The 15830-nt window shown below is 42.2% G+C and overlaps 1 protein-coding gene across 3 annotated transcripts; it reads left to right on the forward strand.

The window, feature by feature from the left end:
- The first annotated feature begins 445 nt into the window (after positions 1-445).
- LOC101781131 lies at positions 446-12970 on the forward strand. Of its 3 annotated transcripts, none has more exons than XM_004973171.3 (13): positions 446-584; positions 2065-2511; positions 2597-2693; positions 3263-3307; positions 3558-3760; positions 6135-6231; positions 6314-6409; positions 7092-7339; positions 7453-7533; positions 7613-7921; positions 8208-8289; positions 10060-10101; positions 10577-12970. In XM_004973171.3, exons 2-13 carry the CDS (start codon positions 2078-2080, stop codon positions 12530-12532), a joined length of 3690 nt encoding a protein of 1229 aa, XP_004973228.1. In that variant the 5' UTR covers positions 446-584; positions 2065-2077; the 3' UTR covers positions 12533-12970. The 3 variants fall into 3 exon arrangements, with proteins under 3 accessions (XP_004973228.1, XP_004973230.1, XP_022683280.1); XM_004973173.3 differs by having other exon boundaries at positions 10580-12970; XM_022827545.1 differs by lacking the exon at positions 446-584 and having other exon boundaries at positions 2218-2359; positions 2446-2511.
- The last annotated feature ends 2860 nt before the right edge of the window (positions 12971-15830 follow it).

The raw sequence follows: 15830 nt of genomic DNA on the forward strand, positions 1-15830 counted from the left end.
CCGATTGGGGCGTCCGAGGTGGCAGCGCGAGGTGGCTAGCCCCCGCCGAATCTGGGCAAGGGAGGCGCGACCACGCAAGGAGATCCAACGGGGGTTGGCTTGCCGGCGCGGCTTGCGGCGGCGTCTCGGCCGGCCGCCTGTGTCACTGTCGCACTGGAGTGGGGCAGGAGCTGAGGAGCAGCAGGAAAACGAGCCGTCATCGTGCCGCCCGTTACACGGGTCGCCCGACGTGCCACAGCTGAGGCCTAGATCCGGCCTGCTACGTCGGGCCGTGCTGGCACAGGCCAGGCCGTGCTGGTGCTGGGGGCGGTCCTCGTGCTGCCAGTTTAGCCCAACCCATTTGGCCAACTATACGCCGCCTCCGTCTGTTCTACGTATCAGATGTCCCCACGGCAGCTCGTCCAGGACACGTGGACGCTTCGCTCGGCCTGCTGAGGGCGGCGGCGCCTCCCACCAGAAACAAAGCTCACCTTTTTTTTAATTGCCGCAGAACAGCAGAAGGGTCGAGGTCTGCGCTCCCTTTCTTCTCCCCTCCTCGGGGGTTTTGCGCCTGGGAAGGGGAAGGTCTGCCCGCAATCGCAAAGGTACGAATCTTTGGCCCACCTGTTCCTCCCCCGCTTCGATTCCTTCCCCAGTGCTGCGCTTCCGTTCCTTCTTGCGCGCCGTTCTTTGGTGATTTCTGGGAGGGTTTATTTCATTATTTGTGCAATGCGGTCCTTGTTCTGGTTCGTTTTGTGGTGGCGCCGCTGTGCAGATGTGGGTGGAGCATCTTCCTTGTGAGAGATTTATGCTATCTTTTTCTCCCAAGGAATAATAAATTCGAGCCCATTTTATGAATTTTCTGTTCTTGAGGAAAGTAAATCTCGCCCCATTTCTGATTGAACAAAAGGCGAAATCCAGATGCGTTATGGTAAGATTTTAGATTTCTTGTCAACAAAAAAAAAAGGTTTCTTTGGTAGTCCGTTGCATACATTTAGATGCTGTGCCATAGTGTCGACTGATTTTGTCAGTTCTTTTCTGTGAATTCTTTTGCACAAGCATTCATGGCCATTTACAGTTTCATCTTTTATAATGGTTCAAGCACAATATCCAGACTCAATTGTGCAATTAAATGGTTTTTTTGCCATTACTGCTGCTTATGGTCTTAGGTTGCAATTGCTGCCCAAGTAAATGTTCCTTTTTTCCAGGGCATTTCTGCTCCTTAATGTGTTTAGTTTATTGCCTGCACAATGCAGGATCCATAGCATTATCTAGTTTTGCCGGCTCAACTCATCTTTGCCTAGTAGTTTGATGATCCAGTTGAACATAAAAAAAAACTTATAAGATATTTAGTTTCAGTTTCGCTTTGACTGTATAAAGCATTGGCTTTGTTGTTCCGTAACATGTAGTAGCTACTGGATTAGTTGAAGAGTTAAGTATTCATTTCATCATATTGCCTTCCATGATGTGAGATTACTGGTGGGAAATGTTAACATCTTAGAGATGCAGCTCCATTAGTAGCCTTTTCTGTATGGCATTTTCATCTGTTGGCTGTTGAATCAGTGTCAGTTAAATTGCTGTTGTATTGATTGTTATAAGTAAGTTTATTTTTCAGTAATAGCCTTCAGTGTTTAAATGAGTGTTGAGTTCATTAGTTACCACTGCCATTGGTTCCAAAAAAATTTCTGAGGGTTGCCATCAGTTCAATTGCTTGTGCATTTGAATTGGGGTAAAATATTATCTCTTGTGGTTTTCTCTCAAACTATATAGTTTTTGGCCTTGGCTTAAGTAACCACAAAGAATTTATTAATCAGTTCATCTTGGCTGAAGTTTGGTAGACACATTTCTGGTGTTTTGGTGGCTGTTATTGCCAGCAATATTTCCTTTTATCCAAAACATTGCTTATCACTGTTCTTTATGTTTTGTTTAATATTTTCCATGCTTCCTTTAGTGGACATGAAAGGATGCCCTATACTGTTATTTGACATATGGTTCTTTACTTGCTATTTTACTCTGAAAGTTCAATAGATGACTTCTAATTGTTGTTTGCCTGTCATTGAAAAAGTGTTTCTTTTGCCCCTGCAGAAATTGAGGAACCATGATGTTTGATGATGACGATGATGGTGTGCAGCCAGAGTTCAAGGCTGTGCACAAATATTCTTTTGAGGTTGCCAAGGACGAGTATGTCTGTTTTAGTATTTTGCCGTTTCAGTTTGATGAGAATGATAAAGTGGGAGATTGTGATTCTGAGAAGAAAGTATACTTGCGTGGAGTCATGGATAAAAGCCTCTATCTAGTGCACAAGCAAGTGGTAGCTTGGAGGGTAGGACTTGACTGTGAGCAGCCAAACATCTCAGTTCTTTCGAGTGAAGGCAATTGGGTAAAACTGCTGGATCCATGGAAATGTTACAAAGATGAGATTGCTCGATCAATATTGATCACAGTTCAAATGCTCCACTTTCTCAGGAAGCAGCATAGAGATAAGAGAAGCCTTTGGGATCGTCTTTGGGATCACCTCAATGAAGTTTTCAAGTAATCCATCCACAGGCCTTCTTTTGTCCTTTGGTACTGTGCCAGTTGTGTATTAACCCATAATATTTATTATTTGTTTTTTTAGTAAACTTGGTACTAAACCTGCCATAGATGACTTGAGGAAGCACCATCCCCTTATCAAGCTATTCCAAGAGAGAGATCCAGCTTTTATGAAGTTAAAGGTATAAGTTACTAGAATATTTACTGCTTAATTAAATTATCTTCATAATTATCCGATAATGTGGTTCTTAGATATTCTAATTCCAATATGATTTTCATGTCTTTTCACTCTTTGAATTTGTTATGCTTTCTTTGGCTCATTAGTGTTGTATTCTTGGTCTCAGAACTTATTTCATTCTAATATATTCAGTAGGGCACACTTCACTACTGTTCTCCTAAATAGGTTACTTATTTTTTTTCGACTAATAGTTTAATCAATTTAGCAGTGTAGAGTAGCTTAGAGGTTACTTAAACCTTCAATATTTTGCTGTTGCATTGCAGTGTAGATTAAAATGCAAAGCCTTGTAGTCAGCAAAGCTTAGTTTCATGGATTCGTACTTCGAAAGCAAGTAACGCAATAAGCTACACCATATCACATCTACTTTTTGAATTCTAATGACATCATAATTCAGATACGATTTGACCTTTTCTATGGAAGTCTATTTAGGAATCCATTGTCATCATGAATGGCATGGGCTTTATTCATATACAAAATTGAGAAACCACTTGTTTGTATGGTATTTTTATGCAGATTCTGCACAGGTTTATCGGGGATATCACCAAGACTACCGAAGAGGTACACTAATAGACATGCATCTGCTGTGGCCTATAATCTCCTTTTTTTTTCTCAAATGTGTAGGAGAGCTGTGTTTCAATTCATTAAAGAAGAGAAAAGAAACCCATATTACAACACGTGCATGTGCACGCACACATGCACGCACACTGATTCTTTGTTAATCTCAAGTGATGTGTCATATGCAGCTCTCCTGTGTATTCCAGGGAAAAAATATTTAATTGTTGGTTTCTTTTACTTTTGTTTTGATTAGCCCAGGGCCTCGGTCACCGAAGTGCAATTCACCGGTAGTGATGAGACACATGAAAGAAACAATGACACTGATAGTGATTGTGGGGATGATGGCAACAACGATCATTCTGATTACGGTGACAGTAACAGTGATGGTGATACTAATAATGATGATGGTACTGATACATTATGTGCTTTATGCGATGATGGAGGAAGATTGCTCAGGTACGTGAGCTTCTGTACTTTATTAAGCTGATCAGAGACTATTGTTTTTATGCATTTTAATCCACTGTGGGATGCCATGTGCTTTATATCTTTTTTGTACATCATGATGCCGTGGTGGTTGGGTGTGCGTGTTTGTATTTGGTTGGTGGTGGTGTGTGTGTGTGTGGGGGGGGGGGGGGGGAGCATACTGAGTAATGTGAGTGGTGCTGTACATTTGGGTTCTCTTTCTTAATGAAATGGAACACTGCTCTCCTGCCCGTTTGAGGGAAAACAACATCATGGTGCTTATTGTATTTTACGTGTAGTATTCATTGCTAGGAATTTGGTCTCTCAAGAGAATGCCAAACCTGTTGAGGTTAACTACTCATTATTTTTCATCCAAGTGGAAGAGATTTGGGCCTCATCAGTATTCCATAGCTGATGTGATTAGTTGGCAATTGAATTGGACAGTGATGATATAGTTTCAACAATATGAAAATGGATTATTTAGAAAAAGTACTTTCTTTCATATATATAGTAGTTAAAACATATAGGGTGGCTGGGCATTTTGGCTAAGAGGAACGTCATAATAAGGTGTTACCAGTAATCTTGACTAGTAGTGCTGAGTAGCTAAATGTAAATTACTTAGGGTCCAAGTCTAGTCTTTGCCTTAGGGACCAAGTCTTTGCCTTAGGAACCAAGTCTAGTCAAGTCAAGCCTTGGCCTTGGCATGTAAGCCACTATGGCTCTGTAGTAGTGCTATAAATAGAGAGAAGGGATAGACTCCCTTGAGAGTTCTAGCAGCACCAAAGCAGAGTGGTCTGGTGGCTGTTCTCTCCACACTCAAAAGGAGAGTGTGTGGCTGGCTGGCAGGTTGCCTTAGAGGACTGCCCAGGTTGGAGTGTAGGAGTTGCCGTAGCCGGAGGCAACTATAGGCACTTTGGAAGGAGCTGATCAAGTGGATCAGTTCCAGATAGGTTGCTGCGGCAACTAGTATATGTTTCTGCGTGAAACAAGTGTGTTTGCGTGTATCTTCGGTAGTGTTTGGGCCAACATAAGGTTGTGCATATGGGGTGAGTGAAGCACTTTACAGATAAAGTGATGCTTCACAGCTTTGGTAGTTACCCCCTCCGTTCCAAATTGTAGGTCGTTTTGGCTTTTCTAGGTGCATAGATGTCAAGGGCGTCGAGCCCCCGACTGGCCGGACCGCGGCTACGTAGCTCGTAGCCGTCGACCGTCTTCTCCGGCGAGGTTATTCCCCTCGGCCGTAGGCTTAACAGAGAAAGGAAGATTAGGAATATAATTCTTGCTTTCCCATTGTCCAGCGATTACAGGAATATATATATGGCCAATGGCCCAACCTAAATGGAGAAGGTTCTCCTTGATTGTAAGTTTCCTAATCTAAGTTTCTATCTTTAGCCGCTAGAGTTTGAGCCTGGCAGTGCCTGCCCAGCGTGCTCAGCAGCGCGGCGTACGTCGCGGGCGCGTCTGCGCCTGGCGTATGTGCGCCCGTACATGACAATAGATATTATTATGCATCTAGATATAGTGTATGTCTAGATGCATAGTAATATCTATGAACCTAGAAAAGCCAAAACGACCTACAATTTGGAATGGAGGGAGTACACAACAAGTGAGTGGATCATATGTGCAGGGGCGGAGCTTCATGCAAAGCAAGGTGGGCTGCAGCCCCCCTGGCCTTTTGCATTTCTCTAAGCGATGTTAAAAATGCTAAGATAAATAATTAGCCTGATAGTCTGAAGAAATAGCAGAACCAAGTGATGAGGCTTGTTTGGCTCTTGCCTCCCTATTTTACCCAATAACAGCTTCCCTTACTGAGAGCGATTAGTAGATCATAAAAGCATAGCAAAACTTAATGTTATGACCCCAAAGGAGATCTCATCTACACTGAAATTTTTGCCATGTCTATTTAAAGACAAAAAAAACGTATTGCTTCATGTTGAAGCTTATCCTTGCTATGTAAATTATGTTATTGATCTTTCTTGAAATTTTTTTATTGTGCAATACAGTTTGTGTTTTATGTGTTCATGTCTATAACAGTGCAGCTATCTGCATTATTCTCTCATATTATCATCCCTTCTTTTTGGCATCACTTAACTAATGATTGTTTGATTAGCAGCAATTGCGCCATCTTATTTTCTGGGTCAGTTGTGTTAATACCTAGGGATGACAGCATATACTTTATGGAGTTGTATCTTCCATATATTTGATGTTTCCAATTTCATGCTTTAGTGCAAATCAGATTGATTCCATTATTTCCATGGAGAAATTACTTTTGTTTCAGCAGCTTATAAAACCTCCTAAGCATAAACATCTGCTGAATAACTGAATCAATTTGGTTATATCCTTTGCTTATTGCAATTTTCTTATCTAGCTGTATAGGCCAGTGCAAGAGGTCCTTCCATCCCAGGAAGGAAGATGGCAGGGAATCTAAATGTAAAACTCTTGGTTACACTTCTGCACAGTTACAGGTGATTTTTGAAACTTTGGTACGGCAACTTCATCGTTTTCCTGGCTTGAATTGGTGACATATTCTCTTTATATATATTATAGGAAGTTGATTCTTATTTGTGCAAGAACTGCGAATATAAGGAACACCAATGTTTCAAATGTGGAGAACTTGAGCCATCTGCAGAGCCAAATGCTAAGGTATGAATCTGTGTACTGGCAGACTGCTAGTGTTTTACTTTTCATCTGAAGACAATGCTTGATTCCTAGTCTGCAAAGAATGAGGTTGAGCTCATGACATCCCCCCCCCTATTTTGGTTCTGGTATGTTGAGACTACATTTTTATTTGAAGACAATGCTTGCTTTCTGGCCTTAAAAATGGTGCTTATTTTCTTTTTATGATTTATTTAGACCCCTTTTATGTCTATATTTTAGCACCCTTTCTTCATGCTATGGTGAGTGACTAACTGCTGCTGCCTGCAGGGATGGAAAATTAATAGTAAACTCTTGTTGAGTGCTAATTATTGGAATGATTATGCAATGTTTCAAAAAGTGATAGGTGCTAGGTAGGCGATTAGGCTCCAACTAGTGCCTAGGCGATAGTATTTTTCTTGATAGTTAAAGCAATATTATGTTAAATATATGAATTTGCTATATGAAAATAAAGAATTTAAGATAATAAGACATCCATGAGTTCTGTGACCATAACTAATCTTATTCCATCTCCAATTCTCCCGCATTCATATATAAATCAAGCTTTTAGATGCTCTTGGTGGAAAAAACGCTTAGACAAAATGCCTAGGTGAGAGTGATTATGTAATTATAGTATATCTTAGTAATGTCCCTTCCAGTCATCTTAACTCTGTTATGTGCAATCTCTTAGGTGTTCAAGTGTAATAATCCAACTTGTGGACACTTCTACCACCCCAAATGTGTTGCAAAATTACTGCTGCCTGATGACTCTCGTGGATCTTGTGAATTGGCAAAAAGGGTTAGGACGGGGATGTCATTTACGTGCCCTGTGCATTGGTGCTTTGAATGTAGAAGAATGGAGGACAGAACCCAAAGAGCAATGCAGTTTGCTGTGTGTAGACGTTGTCCAAAATCATATCACAGAGAATGTTTGCCAAGGTACTGTAGAGCATCTGGATGGTTTGTATGTTTTTTTTTGAAAACTATAATAGTTTGTATGTATTTTGTTTGCATATTTGATTGTTCTCATGATATCTAATTGCATTTCTTAGGGAGATATCATTTGAAACAAAGGACAAGAATACGAAACAACGTGCTTGGAAGCTTTCTGGAATTGTTATAATTTACTGTCTGTAAGTTTATTACTGATTTGGTTCCTTGTGTTTCTCTGCATTATCTTCCCAGAGCAACTAACTTCTGCTGAAATCTCAGAGACCACAAAATATGCAAGCCTACTGGAAATGCTGAAAGGGGACATATAAAGTTCCCACACACTCCAAAAATAACCAAAGTTGGAGGTCTTGCTAAAAAGAAAGGTAAAATGGCTGGCAAACGGAAAAAGAGCATTGATCAGTGTTCAAAGAAATCCACAAAGGTCTTAAACTGGTTACCTAGAGAAAAGATCGAACACACACAGAACTCATTGGAGCATATGGTTCTCGAACCTGAGTGTTCCGCAATGAACTTGAAAGAGGACCTGCAAATTGAACCATCTGTTGTGGATAGCAGAACAAAAAAGAGGTGACTCGCCATCCTCATCATCATCATAATTAATCAATTCATTTCCCATAGAATATACAGATAATTTTTTGCTACAGAAGATTCCAAATGGTTTAGCTTGTTAGGCTATTTGGTATACAAGTGTTTGCATCTACTGAAAGCGAACCTTTTGATTTCTTTTCTACTTTATTGTAGGCTTCTCTACCTTTCTGACCATTAGCTGTAGTATTGTGCAAAAGGCAACATGCTTCATAAATCCTCTAAACAAGTCACAAGTGACAGGGGTTTTTGTGTTTCTTCATCCCAGGAAAACAAGTGGACGAAAGAAGGAAAGATCCTCAAGTACATCCTGCAATATTGCTAAGAAGTGTGTTGATCGTTCTGTTCAGGTACTTAAATTAAGGAAGATACCCTATAAAGGCTATAACTATCCCTATATGCTGCCGCTGGGAGAGGTTTTTTTTCTGGACCAGTTGTTATCTTATGATGTAGAGGTAGAGAGGTAGCTGTCTGAATTTCAGGTGAGGTCGACAGACCATAAATTCCTTCCCTGCCCCGAGTGTCTTGGAAGGCACCTAAATGTCATGCGCTAGTTGAAGTTAACCAGTTGGGCTGCTCTGCTGCTGGTTTAGGCACCCTTGTCTTGGCTGAGTTCACTGGTGTTCTTTCTAATCAGTTCGTTTCTCTTAGTGTGGTGGTGGCTTGTAATTGAGACACTCAAATTTTGGTGTTGGCCAGTCCAACGCGACTTTGAGACAAGCATGTAGGTAGTGGCATACTAGGTGTGGGTGCAGTGGCTTGGAAGTCTGAGGATGGCTCAACCAGCTCAGTGGTGTGGAGTGTTAGCCCAAAATGATCCTTAACATTCCACACACCCACAAAGGGGTTGTTTGGGGTACATATAGGCCAACCATGGGTAGATGGCTTAGAAGCTAAGCAAAGCATCTAAGTAGATAAGAGCATCTAAAGCAGTAATTGGTGATAAGGTGCACGTAGGCACGAACCACCCACGGGTACAAGTGCTCACAGGCACCAAGTGCACACAAGCACTACTAATATATTATTCTATCACCATCAGGACTTAACTCTACATGGAGGGCTACCCTCTGCATAGGTATCGTGGCAGTGAGCTCTGCCACGAAGGTAACACCGTGGTTGAAGGTAGCCAGCTAGGCATCCGTACTCGTAACGCAGCCATTGTTGTAATACAACATCCCTCCAGCTTGCAGCAGTGCTTGCCAGGAGGAAAGCCATGCCACAGTGATGTGATATGACAAATGACACCTGACTTTGGTGGTCCAGAGCATGCACGTGTGGTGTGAGCTGTCAACACACGTTGTGACACTTATCCAGTCATACTAGCACTTTGCACTCACATTTGTGGAGCTATTGATACCTAGTACAGTTGTCTGCTCATAAACGAATTCCTTTTTGATCTGCTGCCACTTGGCCCCTTAATATTTTCCACTTACATGCTTGGTGTGACGCCACTGCCTTGGGCGGTTGGGCCTACACTGCTCATGCTGCCATCACTTCAAGAGATTGTTTCTTCTTTTGCTGTTCATTCTTCATACTTGTTCTGCCTTGAGCGATCCTAGTCTCCACAGCTTACGGCCTGCACCCATGTTATCACACCCACAGTGATGGAACGGTAGTCTCCACAGCTTACGGCCTGCACCCATGTTATCACACCCACAGTGATGGAACAGTAGCCCTCAAAATCAACCAATAGTTGTGACTACCACAGTACGACTTGCAGTAGGAGGGCATGGTGTCATCTCTTTGATGAATAGCCTTAACTATACAAATTTCTTTTGTTCTTGGTCTAGCTTGTTAACCCTTGTCAGATTAGTAGATTACAAGGAACCTCAAGTTTGTCACCTTGTTGTCGCACCATAGGAATTGTATAGTTTAGGTCTTTAGCAAATTTGCAATTTAATGATCATAGTGGCATTATGCACTTTTCTCTTACATAAGAGGGGTTTTTTTACCTTCAGTATTATGGCTCTGTAAGAGTGTTTCGAACAACATAAGTCATTATCTAGGAAAGAGAAACCCTGTGAAATACAAAATGCTTATGAATTATGGTCCTTCAAGCATCTGTAGTATTTTTCTGAAGTTCCTTTTTGTGGCTCATTTATGTCCTTTTTTTGTTGTAGATTTCTGACAAGCTTCATTCGCACATGCAGCCCAGTGACATGGTATGTTTTTTTATTATTGGAGTATGAGTTGTATAGATCCTTGGCACATGCCCTACTCTTAAGTTGTTCAGTCATTGTATGCTGGAATGTACAGTTATGTTTTAGTAATGGCTGTTTATGATCTTTGTGTCATGCCATTTCTTATGAAACTACTCCCTCTGTCCCAAATTACTATTCGTTTTGGCTTTTTCAGGTACATAATTTTTTATATGCACCTAAATATATACTATGCCTAGATACATAGCAAAAGTTATGTATCTAGAAAAGCCAAAATGAATAGTAATTTGGGACGGAGGGAGTAGATCCTAATGAATTAATTGAGGGAGTTGAAAAGATAAGCAATCATATACTTCATTCCATTAAGCCATAGTTATGGATATATAAGAGTAAATGTTGGGTATGGGCTAATCCTATAGTACCTGGCCCTACAAGGCCAACTTCACGTCGTATGAAAATGATATGATATCTGTGACAGCAGGACAACTTGATGGATAATCCCCCTGTGGTCAAGGATGCTGAATTGGACAATGAGATCTGCAGAATTCCAGAGGATAAAGATGGCAATGGGAAAGAAAAATCATCAGAGCGTTCAGGAAAAGCAGAAGAGGCTACCAACAAAGCCACTTCCAATGAAAATAATGAGCCAAATGGTGTGCTAGGCAAGAACTTTGTGGATATACACACTGAAGCGGATCAGAGTGAATTTAAATCAAGAGCAGAGAGAAGCATGGAGTTGGGAGAAAATGCAAATGGACGTGACTCAATATTAGGACAAGAGATCTCAATGGGAGAAAATCAAATGTGTCGAAACCTATGTGAACAAGAATTAAGATCAGGTAAAAGGAAGAATGCCAGTAATAAAAGCGCTAAATTTGGTTTGGGTAACGGTGTAGTGACACCAGATCATGCTGATGACAATCCTCCTGAAAAGCTGCTGCATGTTCCACATGTGGATAAGATGACTATTATAGATAAACAACACACTCAGCCAGAATATTGTCGTGACAAAGGCCGAGAAGGTAATGCGAGCCATGCTTTTCAAGAGGAGCCAAATAATGAGCAAAATCATGTGCTAGACAAGATCTTTGTGGATATACACGCTGATGTGGATCAGAGTAAATTTAAATCAAGATCAGGGAGAAGCATGGAGTTGGGAGAAAATGCAGATGGAGATGACTCAATATCAGAACAAGAGATCTCAATGGCAGAAAATCAAATGTGTCGAAGCCTGTGTGAACAAGAATCAAGATCAGGTAATGGGAAGAATGCCAGTAATGAAAGTGCTAAATCTGGTTTGGGCGACGTTGTAGTGACACCAGATCATGTTGATGGCAATCCTCCTGAAAAGCTGCTGCGTGTTCCTCATGTGGATAAGATGACTATTACAGATAGAAAACACACTCAGCCAGAATACGGTTGTGACAAAGACCAAGAGGTTAATGCGGGTCATGCTTTTCAGGAGGAACCAAATAGTTCTCGATGCGATGTTAATCGTAAAGCGATGGCCATAGATACTTCAGGTGACAAGTCAAGAAAGAGAAGAAAGCTCAAGGAAAAAGCAGCTGATGGTAACAACACAGACTTGGATAAGAACAAGAGATGCAATCACATTGAAGATAGGTGGCCCAATGGTTCTCGGTGCCATGATGAGAACGGTAGAACTGAGGTTTCTGAATATAAATCCATACAGAGTACTAGATCAAATAGAAGAGAAATCTTGACCCATAGTACAAGGGAAAATTCATCTAACTCAAAGATGCCTAGAAATTCTTGGGAGAAACCAAGAAAGCATTCACCAAACAGGCAGAGGACATACCATGACATGTATGAACAACATCCCGCAACCAACAAACATAGGTATGAACAGTGGCATCATGTTAGCTATCCCAGTAATCGTAATTATGACCTGAGGAGTCATGATCCCTTGCGGCCAGTGTTTGCTCCTACTGATTTTGATGCTAATGGATGCTATGATCCCCATTTATACCTGAGAGAAGCAGAACATGATATTCCTGGATGGAACAGTCCCTGTTTCGACCCTGGAAATCAGGAATATTTTACCAGTGGATGGCACGGTCCTCCTTATTGTCCAGCAAGACCAGAGGATGTAGACTATTCAAGGAATGTGAACAACTTGCCCTTTCGGGGATATGATGAGCGCGGCAATTTCATGCATGGTGAATACCGTGCAATGGGATTTGATCCTTCCTCTATTTATCCCCCCCTTCAGGTCAGCAACAATGGCACATATCAACCTCACCCAGATGTCAGCGTGGAAGGACGGGGAGCAGCATATGGTGGGCGCAATAGAGAGTATGGAGCTAGATCGAATTATACATTTGCCTTGGGACCTCAGCGCCCAGCTGCAGGGTCAGTTATGGAAAGGTATGCTCCTCGCCTTGAGGAAACAAATAATCGACCAAGAGGGTGACCTACATCATGACCTGCCTCATATTCAGTGGTAGCAGGACTTGACACTAACTCTATGCCATCACAATCACCTGCCCTTTTCAGACAACGAAAAGCTTTCAGGAACCTAATCTGAGTAGGTAGCGTATGTATTCCGACATGTCCTAAGGTTGAAGTCACTGTCGTAATCACGTAATCCTCTGTTGTGATGGCTTGTATGATATGATCTGAGTTTTAGAACTCCAATGCACCCGATCCGAAAAGCATCGTGCGTTTGTCGTTCATTAGATGCTTTACTTGACGTGACTTGTGTGGAGAGGCTTATAATCTTCCTATACCCCTAGGCGTTTTGTTGTTGTCATGTTGGTTGACTCGTTGCTGCTGCATGTGATTCATTTGTACAGTATTTTACCTTTTTTTTTCTCCTTCGTTTTGATGGTTGCGAAGATGAATTTGCTTATTTGTTCTCATGCACGCATAAATTCGTGTCACATTCATTGCCTTTGCAATGAGAGCTTGTGCACTAAGGAGATCTTAGATTTGGTTCGATGATATTGATAGTAGTTTGATACTAAATGGAAGTTGTTCATTTGTTAATAATCTGTCTAGTAAGCAATTTCGAACCACGACCAGGCTCCTGCATCAGCGGCACAAAATGGAACTAGCTGCATGCATATAAACGAAAAAAAAATCAGAACACACCTCCATTCGGCATGCATCCATGCCTTCCTTTTTAGGTGAAAAAATGCATGAGCTTTACCCCTTTTTGAAAAAGAAAAATCAAAGATAGAGATCAGCGAAATTTATCCGTATATCAAGTTGCCAGTTCTATCAAGAAAAATGATGGCAGATAGCAGTGGCGAACCAGGATGCAGCTCGAGGGGTCCTTTATGTACATACGGTCATATGTACACATACGGTAATATGTACACATAATCACTGGATGTAGTCGTTGGTTCTAATACATAGTGTTTCTGTACTATAGGTATATGGCCGTGCATTGCTACACAATAAGAGCATGAAAAACATATTTTGAGATCACCAGATAGTATAATCTACTATTCTACTTGAGATCACCAGATAGTATAATTTGCATATCTAATTGGTAACAACCAGTCGCAGGCCCAGTTGCACTTAATCAATTCCTTCAGCAAAGCGACCCAAGCACGCAAGCCAGCCCAACTCTTTCCTAGCATGCTCATGCGTCATGGGTCCTGCCTAGACTCCTGCCTGCTGGAATGCTGTAGCTGTTATTCTGTAATCTGTAGCTGTAGCGCGTCCACCCATTGCCAGCGTCAGCAGCGAAGCGCGCTCAACAACCGTGTGATCACCCATGATCTCAGCCACCACGGTTCCGTTTGTCGTCTCTCCCCGTTCCGTTACGCAGCTGGCGACGGGTTGCAGCTGTGCTGTCACCGCCCTTGCTCTTTATTCCGCGCCGCACAACTGCGTGGCTCGTGTGTTTTAACCGCAGGTTGCCACCGCCCATGCACGCTGCTATTGCTCGATAGATAAAGGGCGTGCTCGCATGCCAGCCACGGGCTGCCACGCCACACATGCAACTCGCCATGGCTATGGTGCTGATTTTCGGCGCCACACTCCCTACGAAATTTTTTATTCTTTTTCTGCTGCTGTCACACGTCACGGCTTCCAACCAAACAACAACTACGATTCTATATTGCAACCATAGGTTTGGCATGGCAATTGGTGGTCTGGATCCAAACATCCCAAAAAGCAACTGCCTGTTCCTGTCCTCCGTCTTCCGTCCAGCGCTCATTGCCACCCCAGCAGTGTCGTACGTGACGCTTTCACTCATGACACTCGATGGCCTTGCCAATGCGAGATATCGGAGCCCGTACACCCGCTCGGGACAAGAGAGCGTTGGCCCTCGTCATGCCGTGGCTAGGTGAGTAGGCGTTTCGGCCCCGCGCACACAAGGAGATCTTGATCGCGACAGGGACGGCTTCCATTGTTGGTGGCCCATGTGATGTGAGCATGTATAGATGGTCACATAGGTCGCCTGGTACTAGTCCAGCAGTAGCCCACTTTGGCCCGACACGAATAGGTTCGATGGCTTTTTCGTGCCAGGTCAGGCCAGCACTGCGTGCTGAACTGTTAGCCCAGGCACGGCACGATGGCCTTTTTATCGTGCCAGGCCGGCCCACTAGCACGGCTGGCATTACCGTCTTAGTGCCGAGGCACTATAGGCCATGCCCCACTCAATCAAGACTCCAAGTTAAGGAGATGCAAAATTTTTCATCAACATCACAGAATTCACAACCAAAGAGACAGGAGAAACATTTTGAAAAGTTTGAGCTGGTGCAATAACTGCCTCATTAAAAACCTATCTAGGTAAAACTCACACCTCGTGAGAAACCCTAGATAGGAAAAAAGAGTGTAGTCCAGCTTAATCAAATAAACGTTAAAGTTGTTCAAAGTTATTACAGGTCAAGTTTTACACATCTGAATCACCAGGAACATATAGATAAAAATTAGCAAAACTATCTTCAAGTTCCTTATCCTCCAACAGGTTCTGAATTCTTGTTTTGCAGCCTCCCAGTACTTGACGCAAGAGAGCATCTCCACCATCTCCAAGCTCAATCGACGCCGCCTCTCCTTGATGATCTTGCCAGATGTACTGAAAGCAAACTTTGATGATACTGTAGAGATAGGCATAGTTAGAACATCTTTAGTTAAGTATAAGTTCTTTTATGCTCATGCCACCAATTTAAGATGCTGAAGCTATCATCAAAATGGGTGACAGTGTCACTGTTCAAGTAGATAGAGAGTTCGGAGCCAATACCCATACTAGTTGCACTAGTGCTTGCTGCTTGCAGCAAAGCACTTGCAGATGATCTTCTAGACAAAGCAAGAGGCAAAGCAGGAGGAGGGGTGGAGAAAGAAGTACCAAGGACATCACCAAATCCAAAAGCAGATACATCAGCATCACCACCACTTGACAAAAAGTCATCACAAGCATTATTTTTCTTACCAGAACTGGATGGCGGTGGAGGCGTTTGCAATTTAAATGCACCAAACTTGTCATCATACAGCTTAAATGCAGTAGAAAGTTCCTCTCTTACATCAGTGAAGTAAGCAGAATAATTAGTACCAGTAAGACTACATAACAACGTGAGCACATTTTGAAAACCTTTCAATTTAGCTCTAGGGTCCAAGATAAATGCAACAGAATAAAGCATTGGAATATCCCTCCAGTACTTAAGATAGTAATCTTTCATAGGAACAACCACATGCCTAAGGAATTCATCATGTTCATAATGTTTCAGATCCTTAGCAATCAAAATAAGCTGATGCAATAT

The sequence above is a fragment of the Setaria italica genome, chromosome VI, assembly GCF_000263155.2.
Source record: "Setaria italica strain Yugu1 chromosome VI, Setaria_italica_v2.0, whole genome shotgun sequence".
Lineage (NCBI taxonomy): Eukaryota > Viridiplantae > Streptophyta > Magnoliopsida > Poales > Poaceae > Setaria > Setaria italica.

Excerpts from the sequence above, each read along its gene's own strand:
- LOC101781131 (XM_004973171.3), top strand. The coding sequence starts at position 2,078 with ATGATGTTTGATGATGACGATGATGGTGTGCAGCCAGAGTTCAAGGCT. Across the intron at positions 3,308-3,557 it reads TCACCAAGACTACCGAAGAG|CCCAGGGCCTCGGTCACCGA; the intron begins GTACACTAATAG and ends TGTTTTGATTAG. Across the intron at positions 7,340-7,452 it reads CACAGAGAATGTTTGCCAAG|GGAGATATCATTTGAAACAA; the intron begins GTACTGTAGAGC and ends TGCATTTCTTAG.